Source organism: Mustela lutreola, chromosome 14 (genome assembly GCF_030435805.1).
Source record: "Mustela lutreola isolate mMusLut2 chromosome 14, mMusLut2.pri, whole genome shotgun sequence".
NCBI classification, from domain to species: Eukaryota; Metazoa; Chordata; class Mammalia; order Carnivora; family Mustelidae; genus Mustela; species Mustela lutreola.
In genome coordinates, this window is record NC_081303.1 from 13,876,248 (window position 1) to 13,901,234 (window position 24,987).

Below are 24,987 nucleotides of genomic sequence, written 5' to 3' on the forward strand. Positions count from 1 at the left end.
ACTTCATTCTGTTTTACTCAGTGGTTTGCAAATGAGTAGACTATTTATGCTTGTGTTTCCTTCTTTGATGCTGTCATGACAGTTTTTCATAAAACTAAATAAAAATATAGATTGCCCTTTTAGTCTTGCCATACCACTTCTGTGCTGTGTTCCTCCATATTCCTCTCTTATGATTTCACCTACACAGGAGATAAAGACAGTAGACATTTTCTGAAATGCATTTATTTGAACTATCAAGAAAGGCACTAAGTTATAGGAAGAGGTAATTGGATCATTTCTAGGCCTGAAGGTATTGTTATCAGACCGTGTAGTATTGGTGCAAAATCATTCATTTGTTTTTTTATTCATTTATTAAACAAAATTTTATGGAAGGTCTTTATGTGATGTTTCTGTGACAATACTGAAATGACTGTAAACATTGAAATAACTGTGTCTGGAACATAATAGATGCTCAGTAACTGTTAGGCATCTTTCTTTCTGAAGATGAAAGAAGGAGCAGGAATATGTGGTTGTGGAGAACTTTTTCACTCTGCTGGCTTACTTAGTTCCTGGGGAGGATTTTCTTTGTTATCCTGATACAGGCTTCAAAGGTGATATACTGTGGGTATATTGCTTGACACATTCTTTGAATTGTTTAAATGTGGAGATACTTATCCTCATGTTAAATAAATCTGGAGATAGAATGGAGTCTGTTCTAATTCTGGTATACACTAAGTCAGTTTAATTTTTTAGGGTGGGCATGCATTAAAGGAGTCTGTGAAACCTTTAGGATTCAGAAGAATTAACTGCTTATAATCAGTAATTCTGTTGATCACTTTACGTCATCTCAAAGGAAAAATATGTGATCCAATATCATGACATCAAGGAATCAGTTGTTGGACTTTAGAGGCTTCCATGGATTTGTTACTTCTAAGATGTCTCTTATAGCCAGTAAAAGAATTGAGCAAAAGCCTTTGTGGGGCTTGGGGAACTTTTCATATTTACTAGTATAGCAGATAAAAAAATTCTTAGTTTATGTGGAGTTTCTTCTCCATATTTTCCCTTATCTTTATTCCATCTCAGAAAGCAAAATTTTAGCTCTTAGGTTTTAATTCTGCATTCCTTTTTCCTTTGATATACTCTAGTTCTTTTTAAACTTTTTTATCTTTTGGAAGCTATTGATTACAGTATAAGGAATACATAGGGGATTGATTATTTATCTGTGCATGTATCTATCTATCTGGACAAGAGTTTATTGTCACAAAGAGACTGGCCAGGCAATGTTCTAATGAAAGGATTGAATAATTAATGTTTTGGATACTCCCCTTTAAAATTGCAAAACAAAGAATGGGTTAGGGAGCAGGAAAAAAGCTAAGTCTAAGAGAAGACTGTCTCTGTAGGCATTTAACACTCTGATTTAATGATATGTTTTCATTCAGTATTAACTGATAGGAAAACTGCTAAACAGCACTGAAGGCAGTCGTAATTGAGGCAGTGCCTGGGCATGAATATTATTATGATTTTTGCTTTTACTATTCTTTGGTGACTTTTTGAACTTCTAGGGGTCACATAACACTTGGGTTTTGAAAAGACATTAATATGGATTTGGTTAAAGACAAATGGGAAGCAGATTCCTTGACTGACTGAGTTTTGTTCTCTGTGGAGAGGCTGATGGCCCCAGTTGTGGTAGACCCGTAGAACCATGAATTACTGTTTTTCTCAAGGTTGCCTTTTGTTGTCAGAACACTTAGTGTAAGTCAGAAATGGTAGGCTATACCTGAAAAGAACAAAAAACCCATTAACTATAATAAATCAGCACTGAGAAAAAACAACTGTAACCACCAAGGCCATCTCAAACAGGCGTATTTTTTTTGTTACTAAAGTTGTTTAAAAAAAAAAAAAAGGAAACACCGATAAACAAAAACTCATTCCTTCAAACCCTCATTGACTTGAATGTTCTTTCTAATGTGATAAATCTGAGTTAAAAACCTGGCATGTTTGACCAAGAATACAGTGGCAGAGGGGCTAGTGGAGAGTTGTTGGAGTAGAGAGGCAGAGGTAAGAATATAAAATGTGCCTAAGTGGAGTGTTATGTGGGGATTAAATTCTGTGCATGTAGCAAAAATCAGGTATAGTCAAAATACTCTTAAAAATCCCTTAAAATTTTCCGTAGAATATAGATGTAAACATAATGTCTTTTAAGTAGTCTAACTGTTGGTTTTTCCTTCAGCATTGCTTTTCTTCTGTTGAACCAAGGATGTGGCATTAGCTATATTCTTTTTGATGGCTAAGGGCAGAATAACAGAATTGGAAGGACTACTTTTTATTACAGTTTGTGAAACTAATTTTCACTAGTTCTGTGCATAAAAATGCCTTTTTGGTTTTTTTAATGGGTAAATGATAAAAGGCCCGTGTTTTCCAAATAAATCCTTGGGTAACAAGGATGTTTTGAGAGACCACTTTTCTCAGAAAGGCCTGTTCTCTTTCACATGGTGTGAAATTTATACCTCTTTGTAACTTTAATTTTCCTGTGCCCTTGTCTGTCATCTTCAGTCTCTTTCTGTCCAACTGTACTCTGGTATTTTGTCTGATAGACTCCGTCTCAACTCTTATGCTTATTTTCTCTTCATCTTTGTTCCCATACTCGTATTTGTCCCATGCTCTGCATTTTTCTTGTTCTGCTTAGTAACAGTAGTGTAATCCACTTCAAATTCAGTCACTGGAAGCATGGTATCATAAGACCTGGTTTCAGTTTAGTTTCTTATATTAACTTTTCAGCTGAGAAAGACATTCCATATCCCTGAGCCTTAAGTTCCTTCGTTGAATAAGGAAGGTAATATCTCATATAAATAGGACTTAATATAATGAAGGAGGCCGAGTGGTGATGGCTTTTTGAATAAATTAGAATTCCATGATTCTATTATCTATAGACTGTGCCTTCTATGAAACTTAGTAACTTAAGTTGGAGTTGTTGCTCTGAGACACGCAGGATAGACAGTGCAGTGTTTCTAAAAATTTCAGGGGCAACTTTGGACTTAATCCTCATACCTATTCAGTTTCACCCTATTCTTTCACAGACCATACTCTGTAATCACCTATATCCATCCTCTCTCCTGATCAGAAATTGATAAGGTTGACACAATATACGTAAGACACTTTTTTTCTGGTACAGTGGAATTTTTTGACCTAAAGGTTAGTAAATAATGGGAGTAGGATTTTTCTTCTGAATGCCAGAGCCCAGTGGAAATTCTTACTGCATCCAAGTTATGAACAGACAGGTAGAGAAACTGGTTTATATTTAGATGGAATGTAAAATATGTATCCATTTTTAAAAGCATTTATTAAGTGTCTCCCTGCATATAATACTGATATAATCGGGCTACATCACCCAATATGGGATTAAAAGTGGAATTCCAGATAACCTAGTTTTCCTTGAAAAATAATCATTATCAGCTGAGTGTGTGTGTCTTAACGTGAATATTGAGAAAGTAAGGCTAAGAGCCAATGGAAAATTTTTAATCAGTTAATATGTTTAAAATTATATTTTTCAATAATTTGATCAGTTGAAATTAAACTGGAAATCCATAGATTAATCTTTTCTTCCTGCGACCTCACAAACCTCAGTAAGTGTCCAACAGTAGAAATCTCCAAGAGGTGATTTTCATCCTTGGCCCCTACAATTGATCAGCAGTGGTTGTGACCTACTTTTAAGGGGCTGGTAGGGAAGGCGTCACGTATGTATATTTAAGGTTCTGTTTAAAAAGCCTCCCAGTATTCCATCACTTCATTGTTGTTTCCATGGAAGCAGAACCACTGTCAGCAGCAGGAGTCCATTTCAACTGCTGGCTTCCGGTTCTTGTTTCTCTGTTACTATGGAGACTACCTAGAAAGCAGCAGAGATACCAAAAGTTTAAAAAACAATGATTTGATTACAAACTGTGGTTTTAACTCTAGCTTGAATTAGGTACTCCATAGTCTTAGCAGTTTTGAATTTCAAATTATTTTGGGAGACACATTAATTGTTTTGAATAAAGCAAATTTTGAAGTTGTGTTAAAGCTTATAATCACACTGATGTTAAAAAAACTAAATTGCCGTAGTTTCTGTTGCAGTTTAGCCTATGCTGAATCAGAAATTTTAGTGGTGAGGAGCGCCTGGGTGGCTCAGTGGGTTGAAGCCCTGCCTTCTGCTCAGGTCATGATCCCAGAGTCCTGGGATCGAGCCCCGCATAGGGCACCTGGCTCTTTGCTTGATGGGGTTCCCCCTCTCTCTCTGCCTGCCTCTCTGCATACTTGTGATCTTTGTCTGTCAAATAAATAAAAATATTAAAAAAAATTTAAGTGGGGAATTTAAATTAGGGCATGAAAGGTAGAATGTGCAATGAGAAGCAACTCATCATAATGGAAGTAGAAGAGTCCATGAACAGTAAACTCAAAACTAAAGGATGAGTAATGTGTAGAAATGATGAATGTTTCTTATTTATGTGTGGCACATTTTACCTTCACAACATATTTTCATTACTTAGGTAACTTTCACAGATACAATGTTTAAAAATAAAAACTTGGGTTTAGAAATTCAGTGAATTTTAAGGACAGAGGCAGGAATCATATTGATATTTTAATTTTAATTGAAGTTTGAGTAGTTGGAGAGTTAATAAATGTAGACTGTTCCATGGCTAAGAACTGATAGAATCTGCTCGTCCCCAAGGCTATTATATTTTTGAATTACTTTATAAAGGGGAAGAGAGATGGAATAGTAATGTAAAAGCTGTGAAAGGAAGTTTTTGTGTTTTTTTTGTTTTTTGTTTTTTTAAAGCAAAATTGCAATCCCAATTTGGTTGCTGTTTTTTTTTTTTTTGAGGGCTCTCTGTTCAGTCTGGATTCTTTAGCACATGTGAGAAAATCTACATTTGAGCTATAGTAGGCAAAGAATGGCAGGAATGTAGCTTCCGAGGAATCTGGGACCCCAGTCACACCAGGATTCCTTTTCTTTTTTTTTTTTTCCTCTCATAAGCGCTTCTCTGATTGGTTCTTTGCTCATTGGCAGAAACTAAGGCTGCTGGCAGTTCCCAGTCTCCTTATTTCCAGCATCAGTAGTGGAGAGGGACTGATTGGCCCAGTTTGTGTTGGGCCAATTCCTTCCTTCTCCAACTGTGGCCAAGAGGGTGGGGTTCTGTCATTGGCCCAGCTTGTGACAGAGGACTCACCCTTGACTTACTAGTAAGGGGCAGAGGGACAGAGATCTGAAACACCAACGCTGTTTTCTCTCACACCACCTTGTTAAGGGCTGGTAGTGGTAGGGGAGAGGTGGAAGGCTAGGAAGGCGAGAAGAAAGGGCCCTTCCCCAGAAGAAATAGAAGATGCTATTCTAGGCAGAAATAAAGTTTTTCTACTAGTAGTCTTTGGAGGAAAAATGCCTGCTTTACTATAATTCAGTTCAGTTCACTTCAGCAACATGGAAACGTTATTTTGTAGGATTTGGTTTAGAGAGAAGCCAAGACTGAAAACCTTTACAATTTAGTGCTTCCTGTATACAGCTGTCTTTGTTGTGGTGTCTTTTATGTATAGTCTCCTTTAATCTCTGCAGTCATTTGAAGTATATATTTAGAGAATGAGGAGGAGGGTCAGAGAATTGAGATGATTTATCATAGGTCACATGACTAGTGAGAGGCAGAGCCAGAGTTTAGATAACCATGGTTTCCAGAATGTAGTCAAGGGCAGTTTCCACTGTATGATAGTTTTTGGTTAACTTCATTCAGAAAATACATAGAGTGAATTATTTAAAAAAATAAAAATATTTTAAAAAATATATTTAAAAAATATATGAAGTGCTTTTATAAAAATGAGTCATGAATGTATGGTATGAATGTATAGAATATTATTTGTGAAAGGAGCCTTAGAGATTATATAGTACAGTGGTTTTCAGACTTTTTAACTTTCAGTCATGGAATCCTTTCTTCAAATGAAATGTTGTATCACACTGAGGTATATAAAATGGGTAAAAACTTAGGATCATTCCATTCTAGAGAGGAGAGAGCCCAGTACTTCCTTCATGGGCTGGAACACCTCTTTTTCAAGGTCTTGAGTTCTTTGGATACCCTTTGTTTAGAGAAACAGAGCCAGGCAGGGTCAATGACTTGTTCAGTTTCATATAATTGTATATTACAAGGATTTCAATTAGTAGTTCTTTTTTCTCTTTTTAGAAAGTTTTTATTTTAATTCCAGTTGGTTAACATACATTTTAATTACATTCTTATTTTCAGTTATAAGGTGTGTGACAATTTGTTGTTCATGAAAAAACCATGAAGCTTACAGAAATCAGAGTGAATTCAGAGTTACCTTAAATAATTTTATTCTCCAGTTTGTTAGTACTTTTAGAACATATCGAATCCATGTCGTGGCTCTTACTACACATCTACTGCATTTAGTCCCAATTTGTTGAATTGGACATTTGCATACTGCCTGGACAAGGCTAGTCTTCTGTCTCCAGAGCTTTTTTGTACTATATTTCTTGTATATTGATACCTCCAATAAAAGGTATCGGGTTCTCTTTCTAAACTTAAATTGGAAAATTTCTAAATTTGGATAAATCAAATTTATGGTGGTAATATTTAGACCTTGCTAATACTAAAAACTTTGATGTCTGTTCCATTTTTGAATATCTCTTCTTTTTAGTTAGAAATGTGAACAAGTAGTGAACTGGGTAAAAAGAAGTTAATCTACAGTTTGGATAAAAGGAATTCCCTTATTTTTCACATGTCCTGGCTTTGTTTTCTCCTTTTAGGAGAGTCAAGCCCTACCCGTCGAGAAGCTGTGAAGAGAAGAACAGCAGAGTATCTCATGCGAGCAGAGAGTCTCTCCAGCCTTTATGGAAAACCTCAACTTGATGATGTATATCAGGTATGTCTTATGTTTTATTTTGTATTTTCTTTAGCCATTTTTGCTGTCTTGTCTCTTGGCTTTATTTACAATTAGAATGAGAATTTTGGTCTTTGGAATTTTATCAATAATTTTCTAACAAGTTATCGGTGGGAAGAAAAAGCATTGAAGTGAACCAATGTGGAATAAAATGGGACATGCTTTCTCCTCTTTCTCAGCCCTTTGTCCCTTACTCTACCTTTAGAACTTCCTGTGTAAAATGATGGTAATTTGTACTGAATTTTATTTGAAAACTTTTTAAGGTTAACTAATGATTTTTGTATAATTCCTCTACAGTTTTATTGGTTCATGATGAAACTAATTATTTAAGCATAAGTCCTACATGTGGCTGCTATAGATCACCAAGAATTATAAAGGCATAATTCTAACAAGGTTTTTTAGGTTTTTAGGTTTCTATCTGATCTAGAAAGCAGGTGAATCAGCTTAAAACATTGGAAACATTGTGATTTATTATTGTTTTTATGTCATATCTATCTGGATTTAGTACATATCAAGAATTGACTTTTCTGTTTTTCTTATTTATATAACTAATTTTTTTTCTGATACAGTTGAAAAATTATATCTTCTAGAGATGGGAGAAAATGCTTATTTTCTTAATCTAAGTTGCAGGTGGGCCTTTTCGTATCCCACCTGTGTCATTTAAAGCCATAATGATAATAGTAATTCCTTTCTGGGTTATTGTAAGGACTAAGTGAGTTAAAAAAAATCACTCATATATACATATGCAAATATACATATATATACATATATGCAAGTCAAGTGCCTACCTCATAAAAAGACTAGCCTATAAGCTAAGTTTATGAGTTGTTTAATAAGTTTTAGCCCTTCAGATACTGCCTTGTATAATTTTTCCCATATTTTTTTATGGTTATATACTGTCTGACAATTGTAACATGTCTCAATTTTCTAGTTTTAAAAAATAGCCCAATACTTAATCTTGATTTATTGGACCATTAGACTTTTTGTTGCTGATTTTCTGAGTCCTTTTCATTTTGTGTGTGATCTTTTCAAAATATGCAGTTATCAAATAAATACTTATTAGTGAGAATTTTCAATGTTAAGTGACCATTACTTTTTTTTTTTTTTTTTTTTTTTTTTTGAGAGAGCGAGAATTCTGGAGGTGGGGAAGGTGGGCGGGAGACAGAAGGAAAGAGAAAGAATCTTAAGAAGGCTCTGTGGTTAGCGCAGAGCCCAGTGTGGGGCTTGATTCACGACCGTGAGATCATGACCTGAACTGAAATCAAGAGTCGGGCACTTAACTGGTTGACTAAGCCACCCAGGTGCCACCTGATCATTACTTTTAGAATTAAAAATTAAATTCTGATTTGGAAGTAATATACTTTTGTTACTTGTTCTTATATTATGAATATATTTTAAATAAGATATCTGCTGTTTCATTTTCAGATTATTATTCTGTGTTCTGTTTGCTAATCTTTTCCTATTTTCTATCGTTGTTTTAATTGTATTATTGAGTTTATTTTTTAAACTCCTTATAGTTTTATCCTTTTTAAATGAAATACTTATGGACTATATATATTTAATATAAATTTAAATGTGATTATCCATTTAAATATATTTATTATTATTATTATTACCTTTAAAAATTAACATATAATGTATTATTAGGAGTAAATATAATATTTAATGGAATATTTGTCTAAATATTCCATTAACTATAATATTTAAATGGAATGTTTATCTAAAGATTACTTTGAATTCAAGTCTTATTTTCTTTGGGGTTGACAGCTCTCCCTATGTCCAATCCTGATATGTACATTCAATTCCATTTTGGGGGACAATTATAAAATATTAAACAGGATGGGCCTCTATGAACTTACTTATTTTACTAATTCATCTTGTATACAAATGTTCTAACAGTTTTAGAAAATTACTAGACTTTATTCTTCCCATTAATGTTAACTTTTGAATGTTCTACCTATTCATACTCCTTCAGACTCCCTGCTTATGTAGACTCTGTTACAGTTTTCCATAATCACTTCTGTGAACAGTAATTTATTAAGGAAATAAATGTATAAAGCCTGCTGTTTAGCTTTTGACTTGGAGAAAGGAGCCATAGAATATATCAGTCAGAAATTCCCTTCAAGCATAGCTTCTAATGAAAATAAAACTAAGGAGATCTAATACAGGAGAACTGGTTATATTAGATTATATATTAATTCACTAAGCATTTGTTAAGACTGTCTATTTATACATTATCCAACTGATATACTTTGGAATTATACAAAAGATAATGACACAGTCTCTGCTTTTGCAAACCCTATATAGTTGAGGCCCTACGTAATTGAGGCCCTCAAGTATGCACGTCACTGAGGAAGCAAAAGTTAAGAGAGAATGGTAAAGAGTCATGTAGAATAGTAGGAACTTGTATCAAAAGGGGTAAAAAGAACTACCCAGTAAATCAGATTTGATGTGCTAGGATTTTTTTCAACTCTTATAGGCAAGGAAGCTAGAGGACAATTTTTCTTGCTAGAACAAGATGTTTCTCTTTTATGGTTAGTATTTGCTTTTTGTTTCACTGTATTTTATGCTGTTGAACCTGGCTCTTAGGTCAGGAGCATGCTTGATTTTTTTCTTATCTATTATTTAACTTAAATGTCTTCTCCATGTTCTTGATGAGCTTGGTGAATTCACTGTTTCCTTCTTTAACCCTCTTTGGGTTTCAGTTTCAACCAACACAGTAAGAGGATCGGTATAAATGATTTCTAAGGTCCATTCTGTGCAAAGCAGATATCATTTCTCTCTAGAATCCATATGCAAATATTTCTTCCTAGCCTTATTGATTAGGAAAATAAAGGAATTCCTTCTGGTTTTAAGATTTTATGTTGATTGTTGTTTTTCCCCATTGGTGCAGTCCAGGTCATGACTCATTCCACTGGAGTTTTCTGTGATGATTTAGGCTTTTGCTTTATTGAATTTATTTATGAGACTCTTTTGTGGTAAATATAAAAGTTCTGAACTTTTCAGTCCTTCATGGTAATATCCTTTTTAAATAAGGACGGAAAGGAGCAAAAGCACACTTTGTTTTCTCCATTGCTTCATTATTAACAGGCTCTAAGAAAACTTAAGGGGTAGGTTTCAGAAAAAAAGGAAATGAATTTTGAAGTAAAGGTGAAGTCTTACTTAACTGACGGAGACAGAGTTCTTTTTCTTTTTCTTCTTCTTCTTTTTTTAATTGGAGATGACTTCAAAGGATTTAAGAATTAATATTAAAAGAGGATTTTCCTGGAAAAGACTTAGAATAGCTTTTCTGCTCTTTTTAGCTCTAGGAATTTTAAACCAAGATGATTGAAATTTAGGAAAAGACAATAAATGGTCTATATTTAGGACATAAAAGATTGTATACTTTCTAAAGTGTGAATACATTTTTTGTCATGCAGTTGAACAAGGTGTGAATGAAAATTAGTATGTAGAATACATGCCTTTCCCGAATATTTGTAGATTTTGAGTACAATTGGAGTAATATTGAAAATATTTTTCTATTGTGCATTTTGTTGACTGGTCTTATTGATATTTCTCAGTTTTCCTCTAGGAAATATTTTAAAATGAGTATTGTGTCACTGTTAGTGAGACATGGCCCAAGCTGTGATGGTAGTCAGTGGCAATTCACCTCAGTAGTGAAATGTGATCTAAGAAAGGCTTAGGAAACCTTGTTGGAGGGTTAATAAGTTGCCAGTGAAAGTCTCGACAAAACCAAAAATGTACAGATGAAGCCAAGTTCAAAGGTATTTATAGTTAGCCATCAGGTTTCAGAGTGTGGATTCTTGATGTTTTTTTCTAGTGCTTTCCTTTTACCCTTATCTGTCCCCCCCTCCCCCACGAACTGTGACTTACTCTTAGGTTACTTAAGGACAGGTAGCTAACCCTATTCTAAATGTGGTTGGTGGATCAGCAGCATCAGCATTACCTGTTAGTTTGTTGGAAATGCAGATTCATAGCCTCTCTCTGACTGATCAAATCAGAATCTCCATTTTAACAAGGTCGTCTGGTGATCTGCCAGCACATTAAAGTTTGACAAGTACCGCACTCACAGATTGGTAAGAGTGGAGGTAGATCTCAGTGAGAACAGTGTTTTCTCCTGTTTTCAGGAGAAGAAAAGTTGCAACTTTAAAGAAATAAACTTTAAAGAAATCAACAAAAACAAAGGTAAGCATCACTCAGCCATTTAGAGAATGTAGAGCAGAAATCGTAAACAGATTTTATTGGTGTGTTTACTCTAATCCTCTGGTAATGGCTGCCAAGAACACTGTATTATGAGACAGAGTGTGAGATTAACAGAGATAGCTGCCAAGGGCTTCAGCAGTGGAGTGATATGTATTTGCCATCTTTGGTTTTGAAGATTGTTGGATCATCATACATTCTTTTAAGACCCATCATGTACCCCCCCCCCCCACCTCCTGTGTTTTGTTTTGGTATAGATGAATGCAATTGTCCCTTGCTTCTCTAGGCATCTTCTGTTACAGTAGTTACATATATAAGTGGAAATTTCACTTTTTTCCTTAAGGAAATCAGCCATATTTCCTAGAAATATAGTATATTCTTCCATTCCTGTTCCCTTAGCATTGGCTGGAGTTTCCCCAAACATTGTTATATTATTTTATAAGTAAGATTTAATCCCCTCTTATCTATTATCTAGTTTTGTCATCTTAGATTGCTTAACCTTGCCACTTCTCAGTTTTCTCATCTGAAAAAAAAAGAGAGAATGTTGGACTTGATCTCTGTCTCTGTTCTTACAATTCTGTGGATTTATGTTTCCTTTTGCCATCTGAAAAAAGGAATAGATCTATAGGGATTCTACCCAATTTAAACGCTGCATATAAGGAATACAGGATTTTTTATTGATGATTTTATTTCATGATCTTTCTTTGTTCATTTCTCTGATCTTAAACTTTTATAGACGGTGAAAGTGGAAAAAGAACTTTAATGGTCACTTTGCCTTTGGTCTTTCCCCATTACAATTTCACCATTCCCATCTTTGCAGAAGTAACCTTACTAAATCACTGTTTTCATTGGGTTGTTTCTCATACAAAAACTTGTTTTCTAGACTGTGGAGAATATGGTCCAGACCTGGCATTCAAGGCCTGTGAAAAGTGACTGGCCCTTAATGCATAATTTTATTTTCCTTTGTTCTACAATGTGAACAATTTTTTCCCCACCAGGCCAGTTCCCTTCCAATCCTATATATAATAATATCCTTTTCCTTATCCTAATTCCAACCTAGCATTTAAAATCATCTTTAGTTCTACTTCTTTCTGAGACTACAGTTTTTCATATACAAACTAGTGACTTAATCTATTGTCTTGTATTTTTAAAAACTTTTGTTGGTATTTAAATTTTCATGTATTTGGCTTATCCCCTCAAGTAAATTACAAACCCCTTGAAGCTAAGGGATCATGACTTTTGATGGTTTCTGTTCTTTTCAGTTATAATGCATATAATGGGCACATAGTCGTCATTCACTGAAAGGTACAGTGAGATTTTATAGTTTGCTATCTTTGTTGTTGAGATTCCTACAGTGAACCAAAACCTTTCTTTGGAAACTAAAAGATCCAATGCTTTCAGTTAGTAAGAAGGTATAACGTAGAAATAGGAGATAGGGGACACCGGGGTGGCTCAGTCAGTTAAGTGTCTGACTCTTGATCCCAGGTCTGGTCTTGATCTCAGAGTTGTCAGTCAAGCCCTGTTTTGGGCCCTATGCTGGGTTGCTCAGTCAGTTAAGCATCCGACTTTTGATCTCAGCTCAGCTCTTGATCTTGGGGTCGTGAGATCAAGCCCTGCATTGGGCTCCATGCTGGGTGGCTCAGTCAGTTAAGTGTCGACTCTTGATCTCAGCTCAGGTGATGATCTCAGGGTTATGAGTTCAAGCCCTGCATTGGGCTCCATGCTGGGCATGGAGCCTACTTAAAAAAAAAAAAAAAAAAAAAAAAAAAAATAGAAGATAGGCATGTTCGACTCATTTGGCCATATTTTTAAAGAGAAATGTAATGGATAAATTAATTGCTCTTGTCTCCATATAACTTTTCATTGATATTCCTCTTACAAAATTACAAGCAACTCTTACTCTTCCTTGATAATAGAGTAGGGGGAGATGAATTTTTAATGATTAGAATGTGTTGTGGAGTAGAATGACTGCAAGCAATATAGTAAGAAGTTGGAGCACACTGAAGTTAGTCCTTGCTTGCTAAACCTAAAAACAAACAAAAATCTAAAAGCAATTAGAGTTGCTGCTGTTAGAAAATTTCGCAAATGATAGTTTTCCGAGTTATAAATGACACCTCATTTATCTGTGTTATCTCCTCTCATTTTCCTCCCCTCTTCCTCCTTCCTCTCTTTTCCTCTCTCTTTCCAACTGACGCGCCTAGGCACTGTATGAAGTTGAATGAGGTGTATTTCCTGTTCCCAGGGAGCTCTGTGTCTCGTGATACTGGTCTGCACAAGGACTGGAAGTATCAGAAGTGGTATCTCAGTAACTGTTAATCATGACACCTCATTAACCAGGATACTTGTCTTCCATATTTTCCACAGGGAAAACAGTGTTTCCTGTATATTCTGATACATTTCTGACAACAAACAAGCGTGCTTTGAGGATACATTAAAGGCTTTGTGTCTCCAGTTGTCCTCTGCAACATTACCATTTTACTATACAGATTAGTATGACATTGCCTTCCTGTTGTAAATGCTAAATGGAGGTGTCTTTGGAGTTTATTTAGACTAAAGTCGTACTTCACTGACAGGGAAACACTAAGACCAATGGCTGGAAAGTTTGGATTATTCTTTTATTGTGCCTTACTCTGAAATATCCTTTCCTGTTTTCACTGATCTTTATCGTAGTTAGCAGACCAAGTTTTCCACAATACACATGTTCGTATATTTAAAAAAAAAAAAGTTGTCTTCTCCTGTAAATCCTCTCTAGTCTTAAACAACTTGATGTAACAATTACTGGTTATATGATGGAGTTTCTGGATTTATTTTTTTTTTTAAGATTTTATTTATTTATTTGTCAGAGAGAGTGAGCACAGGTAGACCGAGTGGCAAGCGGAAGGGGAGGGAGAAACAGGCTCCCCGCTGAGCAGGGAGCCCAATGTGGGACTCAATCCCAGGACACTGGAATCATGACCTAAGCCAAAGGCAGCCGCTCAACCAACTGAGCCATCCAGGCGTCCCGAGTTTCTGCATTTCTCACAGTTATTGACAATTCTTCTGGTTAAACTTGAATCTGCCAGTTCTCTTAAAATGCATGGTATATATTTATAAAGTAACATTAAAGGACTATAGTTTCATGATGGGAGAGAATGACTTATGTTGCCTCTCTCCCCAGGTTTATCAATTATTACATTGTTTTTTAGTACTCCCCTTCTAAATTACTCTTGGGCCATCTGGGGTAAATATAAGGCTGTGATTGATGGTTGTTGGCTCAGTTTCCCATTTGTTACAATGTTTCATTATAGCTGTACAGTTTTGAATTGTATTATTGCTCTAGAAACTATACCAGCTCATTTTTTTTTTTTAATTATTTTTTCAATGTTGTTATGATTTATTTACTTGCAACTTTTTTCTTGCTTTTTCTTTTTGATTTTCTTTCTTTTTGATTTTATTATTTTTTTATTTTACATTACAGACAAACAGAAACTTCCTCCTTTCATCTTTCCATTCTCTGATTTATGATAAATTTAGTTTCCTTTGGCCTGGCATTTGCTTCAGCAGGCAGTCTTCCTTCAAGTACCTCCCTGATTGATGTATAATCTTTGATATCTTCCATTAGCCTCCAGGATCACTAAGTTCAAGGCCCCCTTGGAACCTAAGGAGCCCTGCCGAGGAGCTGAAGGCCTTCAGAGTCCTTGGGGTGATTGACAAGGTAATTCTTCAGTGTCTCTTCAAGAGTTCCGTCATAAATCGACTGCATGCTGACATTATGTCTTTGAAGCTTTGGATCTTAAGGATATGAAACAAAAGGAGAAAATGACTCAAATGCATCTGCACTTTAAAATAACAAAAGCTGAAGAGAAAAAGCTTTTATCTAAGCAATTCATGTAAGGTCATGCAAAATATATTTGAGCTAAAGAAGAAGGTGCATATTTGTTGGCATTCAAGTTGAGTAAGGGTTTGGTTTTATAAACTTGTTAGATACACTTTTGTTAGTTACAAAGACTTGTTAGTCAGTAATTTTCAATATTAACTGGAGTAGTCAGTCTAATGATCAAAAAGAAAATTAGCACTCTCCTAAGAACTACCATTTACTGAATACCTACTGTGTGTCACACTGTCTATTAGGCATTTCATGTAAAACAACTTACTTAGTCCTTCACACAACCCTGCTTTTTCCATCATGGTAGGAAAGTGATAGATAGAACAGGGTGATAAGTAACTTGCCCAGAAGTCACATAACTAATTTAGGGTAGTACTGGAATTCAAGGCTAGATCTTTGTGACTTCGAAAAGCATTTTTTTCCCCCAGCACACAAACCCCCCTCTTTATACACATATACTTTTGTATCTGGAATAAAAATAAAGAGGTAACAGGGGTGCTTGGGTGGCTCAGTGGATTAAAGCCTCTGCCTTCTGCTCAGGTCATGATCCCAGGGTCCTGGGATCCAGCCCTGCATGGGCTCTCTGCTCAGCAGGGAGCCTGTTTCACCCCTCCCCCTCTGCCTACTTGTGATCTCTGTCTGTCAAATAAATAAGTAAAATCTTTTTAAAAAAATTAAAAAAATAAAGAGATAACAGATATTTGCTATTGAGTTTCCTCAAATTTGGTGACATCTCAGATACATCAAAAATTCACAGTGCTGGCTGAGAGCTTACAAGTGTAATTTTAAAAACTGTACACAGTAAATCATGTTTTAAATGTATTTATCAACCACCACCTCACCTTTTGGAATAAAAGAAAATGCTTTATTTGTTATTAAAGTATAAATTTAGCCCTTTTAAAAAATATTAACCACCTTTTATGAAGCACCTTAGTGTTCATTTGTAACTTACTGTTCATTGAGCAGTTCTTATGTTCTAAAGTATGCATGTGATTTGTTGCTAAAACTGAACAATAAGCAGTATATCTCAGGTAAGTTAGGAACTAATGGTTTGCAGAATTCTGAAGGGAGTGTCAGGTTGGATATTACATGAAGCTCTCAGTGTCTTATTAAATCTTATAAGCATAATTTTTCTCAAATAAATTCATATAACTGAATTTTGACTTAAAGAATGCTAAGCAGTAGTACTTTTCAACCTGAAATATTTCTTTAACCATGTTTTCCCTAGCTTTTTCAGTTTGGAGAACATTCTATTTGAGAGTGCAGAGAAGAAGCCAAGTTGGAACTGAATAGTTCCTAGTTTCTTGGATTTCTGTGCAAGCAAATACACTTTTTTGATGTACAATGTCTGTTCTCTCTCTTTGATGTATTTATTTTGATAAAGTAAGACCTTTCATTTCTGTGCTCTAATCATGAGTAAGTCACCTTGAAGTCCTGGTAATATCTGGTAATATCTATTAGTCTCACATGTTTATACAAACGAGAGCTTTCAGCAGTGGAGGAATTCTTAAATTCTGTGCTGAGGCACAACTTGCCGCTGTCTTTATTCTGTTAACCTGGGAAGTGTGTTTGGTGTTGAGAAGGTGACATTTAACTTTCTAAGTAGAGATAAGGAAATACGTATTTGGGAATTAATAAGCTTTGCAAAGAATCTTTAAAAATTTGCAACAGAGTCACTCTTTGTATAAACATTATTAGATTTTTAAAAATTTGAATTATTTTAAAATAAATTCTTTTCAGTTTGGGTTTTAGAAACTAGAAGTTTGGAAGAACAGTGTTGAATACATTGAAATGGCTAGCAGATACACAGGATATATGAATCTAAGTCTATACAGATCACAGTTACTCTGATTCTGTTTCATTACAGTATTTGTTCTTTATGAGTTATTTTGAATGTTATTGTCTATAAACTTAGGAAACGTCCCTAGGAATGGGATTTTAGACTTTTAAATAGAAAGTAAATCAGATCTTCTCATCAATATTTAGACTGTAAGCTCTATGAGAACAAGATCTTGTCTTTCTTGTTCTCTGTATTCTCAATGCCTAGAATCATGCTTGACACATAATGGGTCCTTAATAAGTATTTGTTGAAGGAATAAATTGAAACATTAATAATTTTAAACATATCGTAGGTAGAGTGACACCTGCTGGTATAATGTGAGACTGCTCTCTATTAACCATTGTTCAAGACATTCAGGTATCTGCACCCAGAGAGATACTCATTCCATAGCTGTATCCTGGTCTAGTATTTAAAGAGAAATAAATGACTTTTTCTTCAACTGGTCCTCCATTAACATATATATTCAATAAGGAATTTAAGCATTAGGATTCTTGGAATATAAATAAGCGGATGTACACTTAGAAGCAAGAATGACATAGCTAGTGCAGGGACCTTCAAAATCATATACAAAAAATAGCTGAAAAAATGAGGTATGGTTTACCTGAAAACATGTGTGTGCTTCCAATTTTTGAGGGCTACCCAGGATAAGGAGATTAAATAATGTTTTGTTCAAATTATTAGGATTAAAGGGGATATTATGTCCAGATCAAGAGGTGCAAACTATGATCACCTTAGGCAAACCAGGTTGTATGGCTTTTCTGGAAAAAAGATAGTGAAGGATAAAGTTTGCTTTTTAATATCCCTATAGGATACAACCAGAAGTACATGAATATAAGTTTTCAAATTTTAGGTAATGAGTAAAGATACCTTTTGAGAATTAAGATTGACCAAAGGCAGACTGGATTCCATTGTACTTGTTTTTTGTCATTAGAGATATTCAAGGCTCAAGGGTCATTGCTGGGAATGTTGTAGAAGGAATTCAAGCACTGGATGGGTTTTTACATTAGATAACTTCTAAAGATTTCTTTTAGCCCTCAGAGTCACTTACACATAATCTTCATATAGTAATAGCAAGGGAAAGTAGAAATTGGTAGAAAACCAATACTTTGATGAGAAGGATGGATTGCTGTTGTTTCCACAGAAGTTTGTGTATGTGTGCATGCAAACTTTTGTGTTTGTGTGCATGAGGTATCAGGGTATGTATATGATTGCATGTATGAGGATTGTTTATATACAGGTAATTTGCTGTTGAATTAGAAGTCTGGATGGGTCATTTGACTGCTAGTAGAATGCCCAAGTGCAGGGAGAGTTTCTGAGAAAGTTCATTATTGAATAACTTACCTAAAAAAAGGATAAAGGTATCTGTAGTCTGGTAAATAGTAATATGCTAATGGCAGTTTCCTGGTCTTGATATTGTGCTATAGCTACTATATATGATATCAGCATTGGGAGAAGCTGGGTGAAGGGTACATGAGACTCTACTATTTTTGCAACTTCCTGTACATTTGAAAAAGGTTAAAAAAAAGACTTGGAGGACACTGACTTAAACAGCAGAGTAGTAATACCAAGATATGTCTCTTCATGTCCAGTTGTTTGTAGCCAGAGTCGTCCTGCATATGGGTGAGTGTCTAGTGTTTACAAGGTCAATCAGTGAAGATAACTGGATTGCTCATATTCATTCCAGCTCCTTAAAAAACAACTTTAGTAGGATGCTTGATAAATCATTGTTATAATAGATGCCACGTACTTTGTAAAAATGATCACTATTACATTAAATGCCTTGGCATTTTGTAATCAAGATGCTTCTCAACTTCATCTCAAGTTTGGCAGGCAGAATCTTAGTTTGTCTTGTCATTGGAAAAATACAGTTTTAGTTTAAATATTTTTTGAGAAAATTTGTGTAGATTGTTCATATTGAGTAGATGTTAAGAGAACCTTAAAAAATAAGTACAGGGGTGCCTGGGTGGCTCAGTTGGTTAAGCTTCTGACTCTTAATTTCAGCTCATGTCATGATCTCAGGATTGTGAGATCAAGGCCCACATTGGGCTTCATGGGGCATGGAGCCTGCTTGGGATTCTCTTTCTCCCTCTCTCTCTGCCCTGCCTGTCCCTCAACTCACTACGTACTCTTTCTCTCTCTCTCTCAAAAAAAAAAAGTACTTATTTTTTAAGTTTCCTAAATAATATTTTCTATGATGATATACAGATAAAGTGTCCTTATTGGGAGCACAGAAGCATCAGTATTTGCATATTTGCTCATTGAGAGAACATTGGGTTAAACTGGATTAAGAGGAATTTGCCCTTTCATTTAAACACTGGGACAAAAGTATTACCTGAATGATATCAAATTACAAGTGTTGCACTTTTGCTTCTGGAAAGATGGAGTTGCTTATAGAAAGAGGTCCTTTTCTATATGTTTTTCTGCTAAGTATAGCTAAAACTCTGGATGTTATAAAGAAAACAAACAATAAGAAGATTGGAAACTAGAGAGTAGAAGGAAGACTGACTAAGGACCGTGGGATCCAATGACTGTGTATTGGTGAATTCCCTGTACTTGGTTTTCCTTACATACTCCAGGTTGGATGTTGGAGAAATGGCCACCGCAGCAACGCTAACAGGAACAGACCAAAAACAAACAACAAAACCCTGCTCTTTTTAGCCAAAGGGCTATGAAATGGGAAGCTTAGTGAGACAGAAAACTTTTAGAAAATAACCACTCTACTCCAGCCAACACCACAGAAAAACTTTGGCTTATAATATATCCGAAATATCCAGGTTTCTGTAGAAAATCATTGAGAATCAGGGCACCCGGGTGGCTCAGTTAGTTAAGCATCTGCCTTTGGGTCCTGGGATCAAGCCCTCCGTCAGACTTCCTTCTCAGCAGGGAGTCTGCTGCTCCCTCTCCATCTGCCTCACCCCCAGCTCATGCTCTCCCTCTTCCTCCCTCTCTCTCTCTCTCAAATAAAATCTTAAAAATTATTGAGAAAAGACACTGAGATGACACAGATAGCCGTAATAAAAATGTTTTGGTGAGCAATTACAAAAACATACGAAACAAACAAAAAATAGGAAGTCTCAACAAAGAAATGGAAGATATAAAGAAAAGCCAAATGGAAGCTTTAGAACTAAAAATTACAATGAGAAAGAGAGGCAAAACCAAACCTCAGTGGACTCAACAACAGAATGATAGAACAGAGGAAATAGTGAGTTTGAAGATAGGGCATTAGGAATTACCTAATCTAAGGAGAAAATAAAATGGCGGGGGTAGGGGAGGGATGAACAGAGACAGGAACCTGTGAGACTAAATCGAAAGTTCTAACTTGCATTTCATTAGGATCAGAGATGAAGAGGAGAATGAGGGTGAAGCTGAAAAGTATTTGAAGAGATAATGGCCAGACATAAACCTATGGATTCAAGAAGGTGAATCCAAAAAAGGATAAATCCAAAGCAGTTCATGGCAAGGCACCTCATAGTCAAACTTCTTAAAAACTAGACAAAAAAAAAAAAAAAAGAAAGCAATGCAAGGGAAACACTTCACCTATAGAGGAAAAACAGTTTGAATGACAATGGATTTCTCATCACAAACCATTGAGTCCATAAAAAAATGGCACACCATTTTTAAAGTCCTGAAAGAAAAGAACTGTGTCAACCCAGAATTCTGTATCCTGTGAAAATACTCTTAAAAAATGAAGGGGAAATCGATCATTCTCAGATAAATGAACACTATGAGAATTTGCCACTAGTTAATTTATCCTAAAAGAATAGCTAAAGTAAATTCTCTAAACACAATGGAAATATTAAAAGTTGGAATCTTAGAATAATAGGAAGAATGAACAGTGAAAAGGGTAAATATGAGTAAATACTTTCCTTTTCCTCTTGAGTGTTCTAAAATATGTTTTATGTAACTTTTATTGTAACTGACCTATTTCTAAGTGTATGTAGAGAAAAAATTTAAGACAATTATGTTATAAATGAGGGAGTATAAAGGGATATAAAGAGATAATTTCTCTACACTTCATTTGAAATCGTAAAATGATGACATGAGAAGACAGTGGTCTTATATAAATATAATAAGTAGAGAAAACACTGAAAATGCTATAAAAAGAGAAACACTAAAAAAAACTACAGATAAACAAAATGAAATTCTAAGAAATGTTAAAGTAATGCACAGTAAGGCTGGCAAATGAAAACACACAAAAAACAGAGCAAACAGAAAACTTAAAGGAGGTTCCAGAGCAAAGGAAATGATCAGAGCCAGAGAGGAATATCATGTGATGATAAGAGTCAGTCCACCAAGAGCACACAGCAGTCCTGGGTACGTATACACAAGACATTGGTTTGTTGAATATATAGTTGAATAAATACAAAAGAACATACTAGAATTGATTGGGGGGAAAAGTCGATGGGACACAGCCAAAGCATGCTGACAGGAATTTTTCTAGCACTAAATGCTTACATCAGAAAAGAAGAAAAGTTCCAAATCAATAAAGACTGTAACTCCCCCTCCAAGAAACTGAAAAAGAACAAAATATTCCTTCAGCAAGCAGAAGGAAATAAAAAGAATAGTGGTCAGTGAAATTGCAAATAAAAATCATAGAGAAAAATCAGTGAAACACAAAGTTGGTTCTTTGCAAAGTAAAATTAATAAACCTTTAGCAAGACTGACAGAAAAATAAATGGGAAGACAGAAATTATTTGTCAGTAATGAAATAAAATAGTATTCCAGGTCCCACAAAGGAATTATGTACTGTGACCAAGTAGGGTTGATTCCAGGGATACAAAGTTGGTATAGTGTTTGAAAACCAGTCCGTGTGGACATTAAGGAGGCCATGTAATGTGATGAGCCCTGGGTGTTATACGCAACTGATATTAAAAAGAAACAAAGGAACAGTACAGACAACCCTGTACATGTCAATTTGATGATTTAGATGAAATGGACCAATTCGGGATGCCTGGGTTGCTCAGTCGTTAAGCCGCTGCTTTCAGCTCAGGCCATGATCCCAGGGTCCTGGGATTAAGTCCCGCATCGGGTTCCTTGCTCTGTAGGGAGCCTACTGCTCTCTCCGCTTCTGCCTGCCACTCTGCCTGCGTGTGCGTGCTCTCTCTTTCTGACAAATAAATAAAAACTTAAAAAAAAAAAATGGACCAATTTGTAAAAGAGCATAGACTATCATCCAGTATGAAGTGGATAATTTGGATAGTCCTATTACTATTAAGAGCATTGTATTTACAATTAAAATACTCCTAAAGTGAAATCATGAGGCTCAAATGGTTTTACTGGAGAATTTTACTGAATTTTTAAAGAATTAACACCAATTATGCATATTCTTTTCTAGAAAATAGAAGAAGGTGAAGTAGTTCCCAGTTCATTTTATGAGGTCAGTGTTGCCCTAATACCAAAATCACGAAGTACAAAAAAAAATTTACAGGCCATTATTTCTCATGAATGTAGGTACAGAAATCCTCAAAATATTAGCAAATAGAAATCAGCAGTATCTAAAAGGAATTATGTACTGTGACCAAGTAGGGTTGATTCCAGGGATACAAAGTTGGTATAGTGTTTGAAAACCAGTCCGTGTGGACATTAAGGAGGCCATGTAATGTGATGAGCCCTGGGTGTTATACGCAACTGATGAATTATAGAATAGTACATCTGAAACTAATGATGGCTAATTGAATTCAAATAAAATCAATCAGTGTAATCCAACTACAGTAATAGGATAAAGAAGAAAAATCACGTGATCATAGAATTGATGCAGAAAACATTTAAAAAACTCAACACCAGTTCATGGGGGATTAAAAAAAAACTCTAAAAACTAGGAATAGAGGGGAACTTCTTCAACTTGGTAAAGATTAGCTGCAGAAAACTTAGAGCTAATGGCATGCTTCATGGTGAACGACTAAATGCTTTACCCCTTAAGATCAGGAACAAGGCAGATTCTTAGCACTTCTATTAAACATAGTATTAGAAGTTCTAGAAAGTGCTATTCAAGAAGACAAGGAAATAAAAGGCATATAGATTGGAAAGGAAGAAATAGAATTGTCTGTATTTGAAGATGACATAATGGTTTACACATAAAAAATCATTGGAATCTACCAAAAAAATCAGAACTAAGAAGTGAATTCAGCAAGGTTGCAAAACATAAAATCAGCATACAAAAATGTTATATTTCTGCATACTAACAGTGGACACATAGAAACTGGAATTAAAAATATGGTACTCTTTATAGTCATAAGTGATACACAGTTTTAACAGAATTCCTATCAGATTTTCAAGAAGGTATTTTTGTATGTGTATTGATGTGGGCGAGATTATTAAAACATTTATATGGGAAGGTATAGGAACTATAATTGCTAAAACAATTTTGTAAAAAGAATAAAGTGGGTATAATGACTTGACTTGATTTCAGGAGGTGCATAGCTACAACAGTCAAGACTGTGGTATTGGTGTACAGAGGCACACATAAATCAGTGGGACAGAATAGAGAATGTATGGCCAGCCGACTTTTGACAAAGGTGCAAAAGCAGTTCAATGTAGGAAGGATAGTTTTTTTTTAACATAGAGTACTGAAGCAATTGGATATCCATTGCCAAACAACAACAACAACACCCCCCCCCCCCCAAACCAAACCTTTGGCCAGTATCTCACATCTATAAAAAAATTAGCTCAAAATGGAGTACACATTTAAATGCAAAACATAAAACTTTTAGAAGTAAACATAGGAAAATCTTTAGGACCCAAGTGTTGGTTTATAAGAGGTTTTAGACATGTTGCTGAAAGCATGATCCATAAAAGGAAAATGACATATTAGACTATCAAGATTAAAAACTTTGGGTCTGCAAGAAGTTTATTAAGAGGCTGAAAAGATAAGCTACAGACTGGGAAAAATTATTTGCAAATTGCATATATTACAAAAAACTCATTTAGAATTTATATAGAATCTTGAAACTCAATATTAAAAACCCAAACAATCCAACTAGAAAATTACCAAAAGATATGAAAAACCATTTCACCAATTGAAATTATGGTAAATTAGCACATGAAAAGATGTTCAACATCAATAGTCATTAGAGAAATGCAAAATAAGATCACAGATATCACTATAAACCTATTAGAAACCTTTCTTTGTAATAGCCCTAGTGTGGAAACAACCAAGGTATTTTACAGTAAGTGAACAGTTAAACTGTGGTGCATTAATACCATGTAATAATATATACCTCTGCTGGGGTGAATGCCTGAAGTTCATTATCCTGAGTACAAAAAAACCACTCTCAAAAATAATTATACCTTTATGATTCCATATATATACATTTTCAAAGTGATGAATCTATCTAATATTTCTCTTCTTTCGTTTTCCATAGTTCATTCTTTTTTTAAATGTTTTATTTATTTATTTGACACAGAGAGTGAGAGCACAAGCAGGGGCCCAGCAGGCAGAGGGAAAGGGAGAAGCAGGCTTCCCACTGAGCGGGGAGCCTGATTCAGGACTCGATCCCAGGACCCTGGGGTCATGACCTGAGCCAAAGGCAGACACTTAACTGACTGAGCCACCCAGGTGGCGCTCCCATAGTTCATTCTATTTAAGAATTGAGGTAGTATAGGACAAAGACATATAAAAGAAATTACTAATAAGGCACATATGGGTTAATAATTATTGCTACAATTTATTGCTTATATATTACAGTGAAAGTGAGCTGATTTAATATGGTTCCCTATGTTTTGAAAAATTATATTCTGTTGTAATCTTTAAGAAATCATCCCTGTGAATATTACTTTATAATAAATGTATGTTATTTTGTCATATATGTAAGAAAACAATATATCGTACTATATTAGTATTTAGTTTAAATATGTAAATATATTGTCAGAATAGTAGTTTATGTAAAAATTCTCAAGTTAGAACCTGCGAATACGATATAACTGTTGTGTGAATACATTATAGTATATTCAGCTGTACTATAGATGTAGATATATTTAAATGAAGTTGTCTGTTACTGTGGTTTTGTGTATAACATGCTACTAATAATTCTGGTGCTGAAAACCTAGGTTTACAAATACTTAAAAATACATTTAAGAATTGGGGCATCTGAGTGGCTCAGTTGGTTAAGCATCCAACTCTTGATCTTAGCTCAGGTCTTGATCTCAGAGTTATGAATTCAAGCCCTGCATTGGGCTCCGCACTGGGCAT

General features: G+C 35.0%; 1 protein-coding gene across 5 annotated transcripts in view; it reads left to right on the top strand.

Annotated features, from left to right (window-relative positions):
* Positions 1-24,987, top strand: part of RPS6KC1 (ribosomal protein S6 kinase C1) — a 187,052-nt gene that overhangs the window by 92,473 nt on the left and 69,592 nt on the right. For all 5 annotated transcript variants that reach the window (XM_059144988.1, XM_059144987.1, XM_059144990.1 and 2 more), the window contains 2 exons: positions 6,761-6,876; positions 14,696-14,788. In XM_059144988.1, coding sequence (XP_059000971.1) covers positions 6,761-6,876; positions 14,696-14,788 — 209 coding nt within the window. The remainder of the gene's footprint in view (positions 1-6,760; positions 6,877-14,695; positions 14,789-24,987) is intronic.